General features: G+C 41.0%; 1 protein-coding gene and 1 non-coding gene across 6 annotated transcripts in view; one reads left to right on the forward strand and one right to left on the reverse strand.

Moving 5' to 3' along the window:
- Positions 1 to 18,981, reverse strand: part of herc2 (HECT and RLD domain containing E3 ubiquitin protein ligase 2) — a 55,321-nt gene extending 36,340 nt beyond the window's left edge. For 2 of the 5 annotated variants that reach the window (XM_058402426.1, XM_058402425.1), the window contains exons 1-19: positions 18,870 to 18,981; positions 16,878 to 16,987; positions 12,999 to 13,092; positions 12,385 to 12,519; positions 9,904 to 10,126; positions 9,718 to 9,818; positions 8,146 to 8,287; positions 6,807 to 6,917; positions 6,449 to 6,629; positions 6,190 to 6,363; positions 5,416 to 5,604; positions 5,176 to 5,327; positions 2,636 to 2,793; positions 2,278 to 2,391; positions 1,460 to 1,711; positions 1,174 to 1,367; positions 753 to 953; positions 441 to 669; positions 206 to 330 (exon numbers count right to left, since the gene is read on the reverse strand). In XM_058402426.1, the coding sequence (XP_058258409.1) occupies positions 206 to 330; positions 441 to 669; positions 753 to 953; positions 1,174 to 1,367; positions 1,460 to 1,711; positions 2,278 to 2,391; positions 2,636 to 2,793; positions 5,176 to 5,327; positions 5,416 to 5,604; positions 6,190 to 6,363; positions 6,449 to 6,629; positions 6,807 to 6,917; positions 8,146 to 8,287; positions 9,718 to 9,818; positions 9,904 to 10,126; positions 12,385 to 12,519; positions 12,999 to 13,092; positions 16,878 to 16,949 (2,847 nt within the window). In that variant the 5' untranslated portion in view covers positions 16,950 to 16,987; positions 18,870 to 18,981. Of the gene's footprint in view, positions 1 to 205; positions 331 to 440; positions 670 to 752; positions 954 to 1,173; positions 1,368 to 1,459; positions 1,712 to 2,277; positions 2,392 to 2,635; positions 2,794 to 5,175; positions 5,328 to 5,415; positions 5,605 to 6,180; positions 6,364 to 6,448; positions 6,630 to 6,806; positions 6,918 to 8,145; positions 8,288 to 9,717; positions 9,819 to 9,903; positions 10,127 to 12,384; positions 12,520 to 12,998; positions 13,093 to 16,877; positions 16,988 to 18,869 lie in introns of all 5 variants that reach the window. The other 3 variants (XM_058402423.1, XM_058402422.1, XM_058402424.1) reach the window with 2 other exon arrangements.
- trnag-acc (transfer RNA glycine (anticodon ACC)) lies at positions 13,167 to 13,237 on the forward strand. Its single transcript has one exon. It is a non-coding gene; the product is annotated as a tRNA-Gly (tRNA).
- Positions 18,982 to 19,605: the final 624 nt, after the last annotated feature.

A 19,605-nucleotide genomic window follows, 5' to 3' on the forward strand; every position in this document is an offset into this window, starting at 1 on the left:
GTATATATACACACACAATATATACATCTATTTAAACATAACATTAACATCAGTCCTGCTGATCAGAATAAAGCAAATAAATGACCATCAAACTCTAAATCTGTCCATTACTCCATGTTGTCAGTTGTGGGTTCAGACTGCCGAGATGCTGAAGCCGTCTCTCCCTCACGTTCTCACACACACACACACACACACACACACACACCTGAATCTCAGCTGTGATGGCGGCGTTCAGAGCAGACTCCAACCCTCCGTCTGCCATCAAACTGCTGACCAGCAGGTCAATCATAAACCTTCGGCCTGGACTCACACTCATCTCGTGGCTGGATGCTGAAACACACACTCAGACACATGAATTTGTCATGACTGATGTAATACTTATACACTACACATTCTGAGGGAGTGTGTGGTGGGGAGGTTGACCAGGTCCTGAGACTGACCTGCGTTGGGTAGCAGTGAAGACAAGGCTCTGGCTCGTTCCTCAGCAGTAGGTAATAGCACTGACCAGCCACTCTGGAGCACGGCCTGAGCGGCCGCCTGCACCGTGTTCAACACCCCGGCGTTGCTGGCCAGCGTCACCACCGTCTGCTTGAGGCTGTTAAGCAGACTGCTGCCCAGGCCCAGCCCCAGCTCCTCAGGGTCCACCTGATTACTGATAGCAGAGTGAAGCTGCACAAAGACAAAAAGAGGGCATTTAACCAGCTGTACACAACTAAATGACCACATAAAACCACTAGGTTAACAGTACACACCTGCAGTCGGAGCAGATTGAGAGTGGACACCACCATACACTCCTTCTCCTGAGATGGAGGCCAGTCTGAGCTGCCGTCCATCCCCTCGCTGATCTGACGCAGCAGCAGGTCCAGCTGCTCGAATGTCATCGGGCAAACATCCACCACGAAGGGCACACGCAAGCCCACTGACCACTCAGAGCACGACGACCACGCAAAACTCTGTTAAACCCGAGACAGGAGAGCTGGATCGGACATGCATCTCGACTCAGCATAATTCTGAGGCTGTTTCTATTTTTCAACACATTCTGATTCTTTATTAAATGCAAAATTAAAATAAGTTTCATTAAATTGTTCTACACTAGTCAAACAATAACATTCTGATCAGATACAGCATCATGTCAGCTTTCCAGAGGAGATCTGAATATTTGAGGACCAGTACCTGTGCTGGACCACAGGCAATGCCCACAATGTGTTTGGAGTTGAGTCCTGGTAGAGCTTTAGGCTGCTTCTTGTTAGAGAAAAGCGTGTCAAAGTGCTGGAGTTTATCGTTACTGCCCCAGCTGTGCACCTCACCATCCTCAGTGAGTGCCAGGCAGTGTGTGGAGCCCACGGCTATATCCACCACCTTTTTACCTGAGGAGAGCACAACACACACACATTATCAGCTTTACCATTTATCTTATATGTATGTGTATAGAAAATACGAGCTTTGGGTAAAGCCTGACCTTGCAGACTGTCCAGCAGTTTTGGGTAGCGGACATGTTCGTCTGTGCCGTGACCCAGTCTCTGGTTGTCTCCTTTCCCCCAGGTGTAAACCTGTCCGTCTTTAGTGAGAGCCACCGAGAACTGACTTCCACAGCACACCTTCACTATGTCCAGATCCTGCAGCTTCTCCACCAGCTTCGGGCTCTTACAGCCGTCACTGCCTCCCCGACCCAGCTTCCCGTAATCTCCGTCACCCCAAGACCAGACCTGACCTGCAGAGGGGGAGAGAGAGAGAGAGAGAGAGAGAGAGAGAGAGAGAGAGAGAGAGAGAGAGAGGATAAAAATTAAACATTGGTATACAAACCTGGTCAAGTATGACATAAATAAATACATGAATTTAAATTAAATATAATGAAATAAAATAGATAAATACAATCAAGTAACGTAAAGTAATTGCAAAAAAGGTTAATTAAACAAATTTATATTTTATTAAATATCAAGAAGTAATACCATCACGGCAAACAAATTAAAAAAAAGTTACCATTCACATAGATAAAAGGTCTACTGATTAATTAATCAATCAAATAATTAAAATAAATGTAATACAATAAAATATATTTAACAAATACAAATGCATTAATAAATATAAAAGTATTGATTTTTTAATCAAAGAATTGAAAATTATTTTTAAATAATCTAAACATTACAATATGAATACAATATATAACTGAATATAATATTGTATATAAATAGTTATTTATAAATAATCTTAGCACATTCAAAATTTAAAAAGAAAAAAAAGAAAAAAAGAAAAAGAATTCTATTTATTGGTTCATACCGTTCTCTGTGACTGCAAGCGTCTGTGCGTCTCCACTGCCACAGGCCACATCAAGGACCTTTAGCCCCTTCAGAGCAGTCACCAGCATGGGCGTGGTCTGGTCCTCACTAGAGCCTGCAACACACACACACACACACACACACACACACACACACACACACACACACACACACACACACACACACACACACACACACACACACACACACACACACACACACACACACACACACACACACACACACACACACACACACACACACACACACACACACACACACACACACGGTTAATTCTGAGAGGTCAGGATAAACCTGAGCGTTATGTTAAGAGTTTCACATCATGAGAGAGACTTTACCGTGTCCCAGTCGGCCATAGTTCCCTCTGCCCCACGTGTACAGAGCTCCGTCTGCGGTGATGGCGGCACTATAGGTACTGCCACAGGCGATGTGCACCACGTGCTTCCCGGGCTGCTTCCCAGAGAACGCAGCGATCATCGTCGGTTCTTCCAAATACCTGCAGAACCAAAACATACACCATTAACCAAGAGTCAGAATTCATGTTTGTATGATCTCAAAAATTCAGTTTTTAATTTTTATATGTTTATTGAATTACCCCAATTCAATAAAAATATTAAAATTACCCTTACCAACAAAACCCTAGAGCAGCGCTCATGCTGTCCATTAATTCCAATAAGAATTACAGGTGTTGTTAAAATTATATATATATATATATATATATATATATATATATATATATATATATATATAAAAAATACAAAAAAAAACAATAAAATAAAATATAAAAAAAACATAATAAAATAAATTAAATGGGGGGGGGGTAAAAAAAACAATCAACTATAATCAATAATAATTATCTAAAATGATCAACAATCAATGAAAGGTTTTCAAGGAAAGTTTTTTCCCCCGTTCCTCTTAGTACCTAATATTTTCAAGGTAGAGACGTTTTTTCAACAACTCAAGTTTTTAATATTTCAATTCACATATTTAATTAAAAAAAAAAAAAAAAAAGCACTCCAGCCCAGTAGGAAGTGTTGTGATTTATTATTATTATTATTTTTGTGTCAAATGATTAAGGAACATCATTAAGAGCTGCGTATAGAGGATTCGAAAGCAGTACACAAAAGCAGCAATCCTAATTCTACACATAACACTACAATAATAACAAAAACATATTTCTCCATGATTAGATACACGATGAAGGATGCGTTTGCTCTTGCTCACTCGTGATGTAAGCGTGCCTGATCATTTGGGTCATGATGTCCTTGTTGGTGTTTCTGTTTTTCTATTTTTTATCTAATTGTTGCTATGGTCTACAGTGTGTCCAAAAGCCAGATGTGTCTAACCCCTGTTTAGACTACAGAGCATCCTTACACATACATGTAATAATCTCCATCATCATACCCTGGCTCTCAGCCTGCTGCTTCCGATGAAACACCAGTATTTATTATGGACATTCAGAAAGATTTACAGCACAGTTAATGAAAAAACTATGAACCATTTAACAGCCTGATGAGCATGCAGGAGATCTTAGCACATTCATAACACACACACACACGAGATTTGTTTTTAAAAAAACAAAAGGTGAAAAGTTTAAGAGAGCATGTTTGTAAAGCGTCATGTGTTTCATGTCAATACGGTAACATCTGTTTTGTGTGTGTCCGTGTCATTATGGTAATCTGTATTCGTGTCATAGTAATGCATTCTTGCCATAAGGTTAGAATAACACTAAGAGCAACCCTAGGGCACTGGTGGCTCAGTGGTAGGTTTCTCGCCTACCATGCGGAAGGCCTGGGTTTGATTCCCAGCCAGCGCCCAAACCCCAGCCACTGGATGCAGTGCCGGGCCCAAGCCTGGATACAAATGAGAGGATTGTGACAGGAAGGGCATCCGGCGTAAAACCTGTGCCAAGGTGTTGTGAGGACCAGTTGGACCGCTGTGGCAACCCCTCACAAGTAGGGAGCAGCCGAAAGATCGACAATCTTGCCACAATAATGTTATTTTGTGTGCATTTTTGATTTACTGTGGTAATCAAACATTCATGTCATTACTGTAACAATCTTAGTCCATGTACATTTGCGTCAGTACGTCATCGTGTATTAACGTCATTACAATCGTGCATTTGTGCCATTATGGTGATCAGTATTCATGTCATCACGGTAATGTGTTCCATGTCATTATAGTATCAGTGTTCTAGTCCATGTGCATTTCTGTCATTGCATTAACACGCATTCATGATATTATAATGCGTTGTGTTCTAATGTTGTGCATGTGTGTCATTACGTCATGTTTATTCATGTCATTATGAACCAATGTAATTATGAAAATGTACATGAAATGGAACATTAGCATGTCTTACAGCATTACAGTAACAAGGTCAGTCCATGTATATTTGTCATCACGTTATGTATTCATGTCGTTACAGTTAGATTAGTTAGTTTATTCTTGTCATTGTAGTAACAGTATTCGTCCATGTGCATGTGTGTCATTACAGTAATCTCCATTCAGGTCATTACAGTTACATTTCTGGCATTTAGCAGACGCCATTATCCAGAGCGAATGACAATTTCATTTTTTATACAACTGAGCAATTAGGGATTAAGGGCCTTGCTCAGGGGCCCAGCAGTTGCAGCTTGATGGACCTGGGATTTCAACACGCAACCTTCCGATAAGTAGTCCGATGCCTTAACCGCTAAGCTATCACTATAGTAACATTCTTAGTCTATGTGAATGTGCCATTACATTAACAGGTACTCATGACATTATGGTAAGGTGTGTTCTTGTCATTATATTTCTCCAGTTTGCCCCTCCTAACTTTCATTTCTACCCGTAGTTTGTATGTTTCTTTAATAAATTGTTTTAAAAGAGGAGTTCTTACGTGGTGTCTCCGTGTCCGAGACGTCCTCCGTCTCCACATCCCCAGGAGAAAACCTCTCCGTTGGATGAGAGAGCGAGGTAATGTTGACCTTCAGGATGAGCAGCAAGCTTCACTATCTTCCTGGACGCAAGGCCATGAAGAAGCATAGGGGCCTAAAACACACACACACGATAGTTATCAGACAGTACTTCAGTCATATGAAATGCTAAGCTCTACTCAGCAGTGTGATGGGACACTCACTAGTGTGGTGCTTTTATAGTTCTGAGTGTAGACAGCACCAGAGATGGACAGCAGCAGAAAGCCTTTCTCCGAGCACACGATTTGGGTCACACCTAGGTTGGATAAAGCTTTGCACTGGATTGGTCCGTTCAGATTAGCGTAGACTTTCCATCCCAGTAACCCCCAACCAATAACCTCCTGCAATGTACTCTTTAAAAAATAAAATAAAGAGAGACACATGAAGCTTCAGCACCGACATCTAAAGTCATGCACAATTTTTTAAATCTTGGAGACAATGTAATTCTAGATAATTCTAGAATTATTACAAAGGAATAAATAAAAAATAGTCTATATATAAATAATGATTAAATAAATAATTCTTTAATTATTAATAATTTTTGTAATTCCACAGACCATTCTAATTAATATATTTATTTTTTTAAATTGTTTTTAAAAACAACCGTATGAACAAAATACAGATTTGATTACTTAAAAAAATGTATTAATATAACAATTTGTATTTATGTAACCAACATAGTCTGAGTACATATAAAGAAAAAAAATATCAGATTTAAAACAAATAAATAAATAATTTATATTTACGAAATTCATATTTTTCAACACCTAAACTGGCCTCTTAACAGGGGGTCGTTTAGATTCATCTAATTAAACACGGACTAGTGAGGAAAAACAGGAATGTTAAGCAGATTAGCAAATGTTTTTATAAATGAAACACTGTGCAAGCGCCAAAAGCTCAACAATACAAAAATATAACAGGTTTATAACCGGCAGTACTTTGCTGGAGGTGGGGGAGCTGCACGGCGGGGGGCTACAGGGCACTGCCAGGCGGTCCAGGTGAGCCATGATGACCACAGCCGTCTGCCGCAAGTCAATGGCCAGCTCGTTGTCCTGGGGCAGGTTCAGGTAGCGCAGGAAACTCTCATTCGGGCTCAGTGGGGCAGATAAAATCTAAAAGAACAGAGCGGATGATTTATATAGAGAGAGAATAACCGATGATGGTGCAATTCTACAGCTTTTACTTCAGGGTCCAGACCTCGAGCTCCTCCTCAGGAACAGGTTCCTCCTTGTTGCTGTGGATGCTGTGGATGCTCTGGAAGCGCTGTAGCAGGGGCAGTAAAGGGGCGCTGGTGCCCTGGCTGGATCGCTCGTTATCCATCTCTCTGGTGCCTCGGTCCCACAGCCTCAGCAGCAGCAACACAGCAGACAACAGCTGGCTAAACATCACACAGTTATTGTAAAGGTGTATGTTCACCTGTGTTCTCTTACCCTGCTCCCATATGATACCATAAGCTGCCTTCAGCTAGAGACACTTAACTACAGAACTTTCATCAGACCTGGTAGAGTTTTTTTTAATGCAGTTGATGACCCCTGATGTGTAAAGCGGTGTGTACCTGAGCGTTCCTCTCTGCACAGCCAGCTCCAGGAGAATTGCCAGGGCCAGGTGCTGATCCTGCAGAGGAATGCCGCTGGGAGCTTTCCCGATCCCGCCTCCGTGCACTTCACTGGAATTAACACATCATGCACTTTATGACTGCGTTTTTAATTCCTTTGTGTCATTATAGAAACAATGTGATTTTCATGAACTGCTGTGTGTGTCAACAGAATGTTATTTTCAGAAACCGATGCTTGCATTCGTGTCATTGTGATAACTTTGTTAAACTATACCTACTTTTTCCAGTTTGTCTGAATTCTCCTGCTACTGTGTGTCATTAGTGTAAAAGTATTATTTACAATGGCTTCGTGTCATTATGCTAACATTGTGTATTCTGTCATTATGGAAAAAAGAAAAAATATATATATATATATATTTATTTGCATGCATGTGTGTCAGTATGGGAACGAAATTTATTTTCACATGTATTTGTTGCATCATGATTATTCTTTTTACCCCCCAATCAAGCATAACATTATGACCAGTGACCGGTGAGGAGATCATCAGTCTTATTCACTTCATCATGGCACCTGTTAGTGGGTGGGATATATTAGGCAGCAAGTCAACATTTTGTCCTCAAAGTTGATGTTAGAAGCAGGAAAAATGGACAAGCGTAAGGATTTGAGCGAGTTTGACCAAAAGGACCAAATTGTGATGGCTAGACCACTGGATCAGAGCATCTCCAAAACTGCAGCTCTTATGGGGTGTTCCCGGTCTGCAGTGGTCAGTATTTATCAAAAGTGGTCCAAGGAAGGAACAGCGGTGAACTGCGACAGGGTCATGGGCGGTCAAGGCTCATCGATGGACGTGGGGAGTGAAGGCTGGCCCATGTGATCCGATCTAACAGACGAGCTACTGTTGCTCAAACTGCTGAAGAAGTTAATGCTGGTTCTGATAGAAAGGGGTCAGAATACACAGTGCAGGACGGGTCAGGGCTGTTTTGACAGCAAAAAGGGGACCTATACGATACTAGGCAGGTGATCATAATGTTATGCCTGATCATGATTTTTTTTTTTTTTTTAATATATATATACACACACACACACACACACACACACACACACACACACACACACACACACACACACACAGAATGTTACTCTGGTCTATCTACCATTTACATGTTATTTGTGTTGCTATAGTAACGTTAGTTTCATGTATATTCCTGCCTTTACAGTAACAATACTCCAGAATTCATTTCTATTCTCCAGCAATATATGTGATACTGTGAAGCCTAATATTTTCAGCATGTCTGGCCAGTTTATTTAACACATACTCCTCATTAACCGACTCCTGACCTGAGGAATTTGGTAGCTCTCTCGACAACCTCCAGCCACACGGAGGACACGGTGCTCTCATCGAACAGTGTGGCCTCGGGGAGAGCACGCAGGGCATCCAGAGACTCTTGCAGCAGCTCACTGCATAGGTCTGCGTCGTCACCTAGACGCAAAAAAAAGAAAGAAAACCAGTCATTAATCATGATCTGGCAACCCTGGATCACGTATTTACTGGCAGAAAGGATGTTAGAGCAACTCAATACATCGGTTGAGGGATCATATCGCCGTCAGAGACGCAAATACCAAACGCAGGGGAAATAAACTGATGAGTATGTTCCTGAAACCAGACACACGGGGGTCTCCACTTCCTCTTCACACTGCCTCGCTCTTCCTGTCTCTTTCACACACACTCCCTTCTTCCCTTTTACTCTCTCTCCCTCTAGTTAACAGGTGCTGTGAGTCAAAGCCAGTTATTCTCATCTAAGAGCAGATGGAAATCCTGCATTATTTGCCTCATGCTCATGTAAATTGGTGTGGAAAAAAAATATCTGTCCAGGAGCAGGGTCTGATGTAAGAGTTTTTCATCACAGAGAAGAGATTTTATTAAAAACAACACAACCATGAGAAAGTCTAACCTGACGAAAGGACCCCCGACCACCCAGTTCCATCATTTATGAGCTGTTGTGTTTAAAGGGACCGGAGAGTTAGACAACCAGAGAAGTCTGATATCTAGCTGTCTACTGCGAATAAACAAGGCCACCAAAACCCCCGGCTCCGGACCCCGTGCTCTGACCCCGACCCGACCCTCCAAGGACGGTATATGCAGAAAGAAAGATTAATAATGTTGATTGATAAATATAACGTGATAGGATTGTCTACCTACACTGTAGTTAGAAAGGTCAGGATAAGCATTTGCTAGCTTAACTAATCCTCCTCCCTTAGAGAGGGTGCCATTTGAGTAAACAAACACTGGTGAACCTCTAGAAGTTGCTTCTAGTTTGGTCCTCCCAGTGGATCAACATCTAACTCAGAGCTCTGGACTGACCGATGGTATTAAAAAACAGGAAAATATAAACTCGTACCAGGACAAATAATATGCTTTGATTTTCCTGTAAGATTTCCAGCTCCATGCTTATGCAAAGAAAATGTTTTATTCCCTCAGTGCTACGTTCCCAGGCCAACAACCAATCAGAGCTCTCGTACAGCCTCATCACCATAGATACGGATAGGATTTTCAGAGCATGTCGGTGTGAATAAAATATCACTCCTCTGCTTCAGAGCAGCTCTGTGTCCACAGATCCAGAGCAGCCGGTCCTGCCCATTCCCTACAGACCGTATAAATCCCATCACGTCATCAGTCAGGGAAAACGCCACACACACGGTTTTCCTCTTTCAGTAAGCCGAGACCAATTCCCAGCAAGGAGGTGCTGTTTCGGGGTTTGGGTGAGGTCATTTTCTACGAAGGCTATGAACTGGTCAGGTCTGATTTAATAAAATAAAATGAAGTGTGTCTGAGAGCCCTGCTTCCAAAGTGCCAGGAATAGCGCCTATTGATAAAAGCAAGGGCGCTGATGAGGTTTGAACGCTGCTTACCGGATCTCCAGGCTCGACGCAGGAACGCAAAGGCGAAAGATAGAGCAGCTCTGGACCCAACTTGAGCCAAACCCTCCACTCCTTTACTCACAGGACGACTGCTGACACACACACACACAAAATTCTTTAAATCAGGCAAATTTCATGCTACTGCTTTACCACACAGAGCCATTTTCTCCCCCGTACCTCTTGTTGTCAACAGAGGGCAGCGGCGGACTGGGTGGACTCTTCCACCGGACGTTGTACTTCTCCTCCATCATGCTGTGGGTGAGGGAGATGAGGTAGCGCTCCAGGATGAGCAGACGCTGGCTCAGACGCCGCGCAGAAAGGGTGCTCTTAGCCGTCTGAGCTGCTAGCTTCTGCTGGTCATCCACGAGTGCCAGGAGACAATCCTTCAGCTCTCCTTCATCTGGACAGACGGCACGAGAGAGTGAGACGGAAAAGAACGCTGAAAATTCTTAAATAAAATACAGAGACGTAACCTCCTGGCAGAGGCAAGCAGGTTTTGTGCTGAAATATAATTACACAGTAGAATATCAAGTTTGGATGCAATACATTTCTAATAAAGGACACAAGGATGGTCAAAGGTCAGAATTTCATTAAACAGTCTGAAATTTTTTCATATTACGTCTGTACACAAGTGGCTTTCATCCACCCATTTTCTATACCCGCTTTATTCCTAAATCAGGGTCAGGGGGATCTGCTGGAGCCTATCCCAGCACACATTGGGTGAAAGGCAGGGGTACACCCTGGACAGGTCACCAGTCCATCACAGGGCCACACACAGACAGACAGACAGACAGACAGACAGACAGACAGACAGACAGACTCCTATGGGCAATTTAGAATTACCAATCAACCTAATGTACATGTTTTTGGACTGTGGGAGGAAACCGGAGTACCCGGAGTAAACCCACACAGGCACGGGGAGAACATGCAAACTGCCCCTGCCTTTTCGAACCCAGGATTCGAACCCAGGACCTTTTTGCTGCGAGGCAACAGAGCTAACTACTAAGCCACCTTGTTGCCCAAGTAGGTTTTTTTTTTTAACAAGCTCTTCTCCAACCCTCCAGCATTTCACGCTGCATTTAGTTTCCCATTTACTCCCCAATCAGGTGATGAGACGCTGCAAATGGACCGTGCTTAGAGACAGAACACTGATAAAACCCTCGTACTAAAGTCTTCGATACACAACAGGGTGAAAAAAAAAAGAAGTAAAAATTAAAATGATGCTTTCAGACGAAACCTCAACATACAGACCGACAAGGCTTTAATGTCTGGAGGAAAAGAAAAAAAAAGACCTGGAAAAATGTCTACACCTTGACACAGGTTATAAAACTGCAGGATTTATAAATATTCATGATATGCAAATCAGAAAAACCGCCCCATTCTGGAATTCTTGAATAGCCTAAAATCATTCAAATGGGATAATGTACAGATTTCAGCAACGTCAAACCGAATACTTTGAAGTCAACGTTATCATGACAACCAGGCTTTTGTTCTAGCACGAGTGGTACACAGGATGTGGAGGTAAACGTTTCAGCCCTCAAGCCTTCTTCTAATGATTTACATATTCGACATGTTCGCTGACATCACAAACTGTAACATCAGGACATGAATGGTTTCTCTTTATCGTTTGGAAAATTTGCATTACAGAAGCCTTGGACTGATTTACACAACAGTGTTCAAGACACCATGCCACGCCCCCATGACTCCACACACACCTGAGAGAAAGGTGAAGTGTTTACCACAGCTCTCTGACCTCCAACCTGTCCGTTTGTCCCCCCTCTCACACACAAACTCCGCCCTCTTCCAAACGAATAAACTCCACCCAGATATCATCGATTAGTCGAGAGAACGGTGTGAAAAAAAACACCAAGTTAAAAACATCATACCATGTTTACTGCTAACAAGCTGCTCCTATAGAGCAAGACACGCCCCTTTAGGGCGGGACATACACAGTCTAGAGACCATTTAATCAGAGGTTGTAATCATTTTCCAAGGAAGATTTGAAAAGTTTTGGGGCAGTTCTCTTTCCGGGGGGATACGAGGATGAGGGAACGTGTTACACAACGTGTTGTTTCAGCATGTGATGTATACAGAGGGGGGAGGAGGAGGAGGTGCAGGACTTTTCCATCAGCGTGGACTTATCAGCCCTGAGCAGAAGAGCAGCTCCACCCCAACACACACACACAGAGCAGGGTAAAAATAACTGCCCACAGTCTGTACAGTTACCCGAGCCTGACAAACTTCACGTGCCTGAGGCTTAAATCTCTCCCTCCCTCGGAGAGAGGGAGATTAGATGTGTTAAGCCTGCATGACCCATGAGATGGAGCAAGTCCTGTGTCCTGCACTGAATTCTGAGCCATGTCAGGACATCACACCTCGATCCTCCATATCATTCTGTGAAGTTGAGTTGAAAACATTTCAGCTGAAGTCAGAGCAGTAAACACAGCAGTAAGCTTTAGAATTACACCTTCCTCAAAATTTCTGACCTTCACAGGCAACAGGAAGTGCTATCCTAATGTTCTCTCGCTGTAAACAGACACATATATTTACATATTCAAATTTTATTCACGTGGCCGTTGCATTTATTCAAATCGGGGTGCGATTACGCTCGTAGAGGTGCGAACAGATATCACTCTGTTCTGCTGAAGCTCCGCCCACCTGGCTGCCTCCCCCAATCCCATGTCTCGATGATGGAATGATGGACGGATGATGAAGACGACTCCTCCTCCTCCTTCTTCTCTTTGTCGTTGGATTCATCCTTTTTCTGAGCACCGGGACAATCTGCAGAGTCCTCTGAGGACGAGGAGGTGAGGAGAGAATTACTGAGAACAAATCTACACTGAGTATATAAACACACACACACACCCTCCCTCACCCCCCCCCACTCGCGCTCACACACACACACCCCCCCCTTACTCACTCGCTCACACCCACACCCCCCTTTACTCACTCGCTCACACCCACACCCCCCTTTACTCGCTCGCTCACACACACCCCCCTTTACTCGCTCGCTCACACACACCCCCCTTTACTCGCTCGCTCACACACCCCCCTTTACTCGCTCGCTCACACACCCCCCTTTACTCGCTCGCTCACACACCCCCCTTTACTCGCTCGCTCACACACCCCCCTTTACTCACTCGCTCACACACCCCCCTTTACTCACTCGCTCGCTCACACACCCCCCTTTACTCGCTCGCTCACACACCCCCCTTTACTCGCTCGCTCACACACCCCCCTTTACTCACTCGCTCGCTCACACACCCCCTCACCTGGATAAGCAGACTCCTCTCTGTTGAAGACGATCTCCTCATCTTTGACCATCTCGTTCCACATCTCACTCAGTCCCTCTGAAGAGAACGCACGCTGAGAAGAAAACAAACAAACATAATTAATGCTACACAATAACGTGTAACACAATAACGTGTAACAAAACAAGGGCGCTGGTGGCTCAGTGGTAGGTCTCTCGCCTACCATGTGGAAGGCCTGGGTTCGATTCCCAGCCAGTGCCCCCAGCCACTGGATGCAGTGCCGGTCCCAAGAATTGCCGGCCCGGATTTAAAAATCCGGGCCGGCAGGAAGGGCGTCCGGCGTTAAAACACCTGTGCCAAGTTGTTGTGCGGACCAGTTGGTCCGCTGTGGCGACCCCTCGCACATGTAGGGAGCAGCCGAAAGCAGCTACTAATAACGTGTAACAAAACACCACATCTTCCTGCTTCTTATTCTATCATTTGCTCCGATCCCAGACACGTGAGCTGATCTCCGGTGTCCGAGAGCTCGTGTTTGAGGAAGAGGGCAGAATTCAGATCAAGAATTTTGCAGGATGATAATTTGTTAAAGAAATTAGAGCAATATTCCAATTATACGATACAACGTGGATCATTTCAAAGGTTTTAAATAAAACTTCACTAGAGGGAAGTTAAAATAGCATGAATATTCATGATATGCAAATTAGAGACTCCTCCCATTCCAGCATTCTTACAATGGTTAATATCCTAAAGATTTTTTTAATGTAATATCTAGTGTTCTCCCTGTATGCTACGCTTGCTCTCGCTTATTAGCCTCGTCGCGTCTCGACACACAGGACTGACGAACACTGACTCGCTGGATCATCTGTGATTTCATCAATAAAAGCATTAAGTATCAAGACCCACCCTCTTTCACTGGAATTTGATTGACATGGCTGACAACCAATCGCCAATGTTTCCCACCAGCAAACAAACAAATCCACATCAACTTAAGAAAACCACATCAAACACAAAAAGGTTTGAATGTATTAGTGGCTGGAACCCAGGGCAGAGAACCGTGAAGAGCCAACCAGGTTGCATACTTGTGTACAGACTCCATTTTCAGGGGGCGGAGCCTCTGAAAGACTAGAAAAGGAATCAACTGAAATTTTTAAAGGTGTCTCCTTTTAAGAAGTAGCTAGCTAGCTAACTTCAGACTTTGGTTATCGTGATTCCTCCACGATTGAAGTCCTCCTGGGAATACAGTACAACATCTACGAGATGGAAAGTTGTAATTATGACTTCAGTCGGAGTGAGAAGGAGATGAACTGTCTTAATTAACAATTTAAAAAAAAAAAAAAAAAAAAGGGTTTCTCAACTTCTAAAAAAAATTAATCAGCATCTGTGACGAGGAAACATTCCTTGTCTATGTTTTCTGACTGACACACCAGAAAACTCGGGAACTCTAAGCTCAAAGAACATGGACTTTATGACACAACTTGAACACAGCACATGATCGTGTATATACACGCGTATGTTGCCAAAAGTTTTGGGACATCTGCCTTTACATGCACATGAATGTAATATGGAGTTGTCCCGCCCTTTGCAGCTAGAACAGCTTCAACTCTTCTGGGAAGGCTTTCCACAAGGTTTAGGAGTGTGTTTATGGGAATTTTTGACCATTCCTCTAGAAGAGCATTTGTGAGGTCAGGTACTACTGATGTGATGATGAGAAGGTCTGGCTCACAGTCTCCACTCTAATTCTTTTAATTAGACTAACTCTAATTCTTTCTCTAAAGAAGAAAGGAAGGAAATTCCATATGATGAGCGCTAGAGGAAACAGATCTGTGGTCAAAATTATCAGAAATTCCATCGTCTCGTTCTAATTTAGCGTCTCTCAGGGTCTCATTTATATCGCGCAATGAAGCGCAGACCCGGCACGTGAGAAATCCGACTCTAATCCCTGTGTAAAAGTCAGCGGTGGTGAAGACAAACTCCGAGCTGTTTGTGTTGTACAGCTGTTTGTGTTGCACAAGAGCGTGCTGTAATACGAGCGCCGCTTTAACTCCCACCCGCACGAGAACGGAGGAAGAATAGAAATAAAAAACACAACGTGTAGGAAAATGTCACCTGATCCAATCTAGCTGGGATTTAGCCGGGAATAAAAATACACGCTTTCTTTCTTTCTTTTTTGTTGGGGGGAAGGGGAGGGGGTAGATAAATAATTGAATAAATAAATAAATAAATAACATAAATTAAATCAATTAATTAAGCAATTAATCACTTAATTGATTGAGGTATTAATTTTTTTTCCCCCTAATCAATACCTTTTAATTAATTACTAAATGAATCAATTAATAAATTATTAATTAACAAAGTTAAATGTAACAAAATACTGCTTAATTCTTTTTAAGAGGTTTTAAATGTCATAATCACCCCTCAAAAAAAAGGTGCAAATGTACTGGCACCCAATATTATTTGCCATATGCATTCAGAATATTTTCAATTTTCAAAATTTAATTTTGAAATTTTTTTTTTTTACAATTTATACTTTTCATTTTCAATTCCATTTTATTTCTATAGGCAAAAAATCAATTCATTAATTGCTTCGTAAAATGTCAAAATCAATCTAGAAATCTCTCATCATAATTCCACAAGCAGGATTCTGGAATCTGGGTCTCGGATTGCGCGGCTGTCATCTCACCGATTTATACAGTCATCATGACAACCGTGATTTAACGCATCGCCGGTTTGAGCTAAACATGTGGCAGATTTCACTCCGAATCCCGGTCCAGCTCGAGATGAAACATGTTTTTTCCCACCCGGATTATTACACAATCAGCTTTTGGAGGAGTGGGCGGGGCAAACTGTCTCTGTCCTGTCAATCACATCAACAGTGGCCAATCAGAGACATTCATGAGCTCATGTATGAGGAAGATGGAGGTCAGCATTTTCCTCAGAGCTTGTTGGGTTTACGTGTCGCGGAGGTAGAACAAGTTCTTAAAAAAAAATAAAATAAAAAAAATAGGATCTTTTAAATATGATGAAGCTAATAAAGAGCAAGAAAAGTTTAAATAAAAAAAAAATGTACATAATTTTTTAAAAAGTCTAATATATTTCAATTTACAGAGCAGCAGAATAAATAAATAAATAAATCTGGTGGAATGTGAAGTGACAAAATAAAGATCTTAAGATCTAGAACTTTCAATCACATTTGTGTTTTTTTTATCTAAATTAAATTGAACACATTTAATAATAATTTAATTTTTTTAGTTAAATGAATAACAAATCTGGTTAAATTATTTTTTGTTTATTGTCTGGAAAAATAATGGATATATAATAAATAAAACCCCTAATAAATATAATAAAGAAATATAAAAAAAATTAATTAATTAATTAATTAAATGAACAACTAAATGACCAATAAATAAATAAATAAATAAATAAAATTAAACAAAAACCTTTAGCTTGACTGCTTCTGGTCTGCTGTTATATAATTAATTTAATTTAATAAAAAGATCACATTATAAACCATTTCTCAGAAAAGAGCATCATGACACTGCATCATGGCGTCAACATTAGATCATTAAATTATTATAAATTTATTATTAAGAGTAAAAATAAATGATTATTCCCTGACAGCATGTTTAAGCTTTGGGAGCAACAGGAATTTTAAAAAAATCTGAATTTTAACCAGAGATTTTTGTGCCTAGAGTGAGTTACTGCACAGGACGAGGGATGAGGGGGTGCACAAACTTTCACAGAGTCCTTTTACGACATCGGTTTAAATCGATTAGAAAATTATAAATGCTTCACAGATCTTCGTGTTGATTTTTCTGGTTCATGATGATGATGATAATAATAATAATGATAATAATAATGATAATAAAAGTGTGGGATGCGACCAGACAGCACTTCATTTACCTGCAAATCGATCTTCAGCCATTTGTCATGAAATCGCAGCTGAGCGTCGAGGAAAAAAGATGGGGACGGCATCTTTTCCTCTTTTCTCCAGGCTGCAAACGCAGCCTTCCCTAATAAATAAATAAATAAGTAAATAAATAAATAAACAAAAACAAAAAGACAGACAAAATCTCTCACACACACACACACAACATCTGAACGGCTTTAAAGTCACAGCACAGCTTCAGCTCAACTCTAGCGCGTGATCGAAAACTCACATTTTCTAGAAAACGTTCCGGAATTCCCGAGTTCCGGTTTATCGGAAATTAATACAACATTAAAAAAAATTGAAAGTAAAGGTAAAAAAAAAATAATAATAATTCTCAGTTCAGTCTTATAAAGATCCATCTCCTTTACCGTACCATCCAGCAGCCACAGGCGACTTTTTTTTTAACAAATAAATCTACGTATGATTCCAGAATTCTGATTACCCGGAATTTCAAGAAGTTTTGAAGTGAAGTTTTCAAGATTTCTGTGAATTCCACAATACAACTGAGCAATGATTTAGTAAGAAGGTAAGAAAGTAAAAAGTAAATAAATAATCGAAGAGTTTAAAGAAAACCCTGCGTCTGGTTGGAAAGATGATATCCAGACAGAATTCCCTAAATTTTCAGACTTTCCCAGATGTGGACACGAGATCCGGGATGCGTCATAAATTAAACTACATTTAATTTCTCAAGCTTTTATAAACCTATCCTAAGAACACGCTTTCCTTTTAGTGAAAATACACTATATTGCCAAAAGTATTGGGACACCCCTCCAAATAACTGAATTCAGGTGTTGTTTTTCAGGGGTTTGACTCGGCCCCTTAGTTCCAGTGAAAGGAACTCGTAATGCTTCAGCTTTAACAAGACATTTTGGACAACTTCATTGGTGAGAGACATTGCTCAATTTGGGGATGACCCCTTCCTCTTCCAGCATGATTGCACACCAGTGCATAAAGCATGGATGAGCGAGTTTGGTGTGGAGGAACTGGACTGTGTCGAGTCCTTACCTCAACCCAATAGAACCCCGATTTTGGATGAATTAAAGTGGAGACTGCGAGCCAGCCCAAAACTGGGACGTCTGCCTTTACATCCACATGAATGTAATATGGAGTTGTCCCGCCCTTTGCAGCTGGAACAGCTTCTCTTCTGGGAAGGCTTTCCACAAGGTTTAGGAGTGTGTTTATGGGAATTTTTAACCATTCGTCTGAAAGTGCATTTGTGAGGTCAGACACTCACATGTTGGACAAGAAGGTCTGGTCTCCACTCTAATTCACCCCAAAGGTGTTCTATGGGGTTGAGGTCAGGCCAGTCAAGTTCCTCCACACCAAACTGTCTCATCCATGTCTTTATGGACCTTGCTTTGGTCACTGGTGTGCAGTCATGTTGAAACAGGAAGGGGTCATCCCCAAACTGTTCCCACAAAGCATGAAATTGTCCAAATAAATAAATAAATAAATAAATAAATAAATAAAATTATATATATATTTTAAATTCCATGCACAACATTTAGCTCACTTCTGGATCGTGTGTTTTGAGTTTAACCATTTAAAAGTTAATGAGTTAAAATAAATAAAGCTTCCTCCAGCCACTGATGGTGATGGAGATGGATAAAGAGAGAAAATCAGAGAAATTATGTAATAAAATCAGGTGACCTGACATCCTGGACACGCATTCACACCGCCTGCCCGCAATATCGTGTAGTTTGTTGTTTGTAAAAAGAAGATAAAGGCAGTAGAGATTATTAAAAATGATGAGATGGAGAGAGATGGCTCGTGAGCTTGCTGTGTTGTTGCTGGATTTAGCACCAAGCTAATGCTGCTAAGCTAACCGGCTAAGCCTGCTGCACAGGAGGACATTTCTGAGCTCTGACAGCGCGCTGCTCTTAAACTTTACACCCTTACCTTTACATTAATAACCTCATTTTAATAATTCGATATTTTAAAAAAGTATAAACACAGGGTTGTACCTCGGCGGGTGTCTTATCGCAGTCTTGGTCTTTCGGTCCCCTCTTAGGAGCTCTGCTGCATTTTAACGTCCGCCATCTTATGTAATGACTGACAGCGCTCGCAGCCAATCAGCATACAGAGACATGGATGAGCGTTACGTCACCTGCCTTTTAATCTTTTCGATCCAAGATGGGCGGGGCTTAGAGATTCGTCGGGCTTCAATATATAAACAGAAATATGGCTATAAATAATAAAAAATAAATGAAATGAAATATTATTTAAAAAAAAACACAATACGAAATCGTTATATTTACTAAAATATTCTAATATTTTAAAATGAATAAATTAAAAAATACAGTAATATACAATAATAATAATATATAAAAATGTAAATAATTCATGTTTGTTGACTATTTTCAAAATATTCTTTTGCCAATTTTTCCCTTGTGTGCCATATTTATATTAATCTCATAAACAAGTAGGCTATAAACCTTTTAATCAGTTCATTATGTTTGTATAATAATTCCATATATTTATTTAATTAATTCACTGTATTTTTTATCCCTTTTTATCTATCATTAGTGGAAACAAAAATCCAATAACATGTCCCGTTTTTCAAATAAACATTTTAACACATTTACATCCATTTTGTTCTTAGGATGCTAATTATATAATAATAATAATAATAATAATAATAATAATAATAATAATAATAATAATAATAAATGCTGCATTTCTTGTGTTTTAGTAGCACCC

This window comes from Hemibagrus wyckioides, linkage group LG11, assembly GCF_019097595.1.
Source record: "Hemibagrus wyckioides isolate EC202008001 linkage group LG11, SWU_Hwy_1.0, whole genome shotgun sequence".
NCBI lineage: Eukaryota > Metazoa > Chordata > Actinopteri > Siluriformes > Bagridae > Hemibagrus > Hemibagrus wyckioides.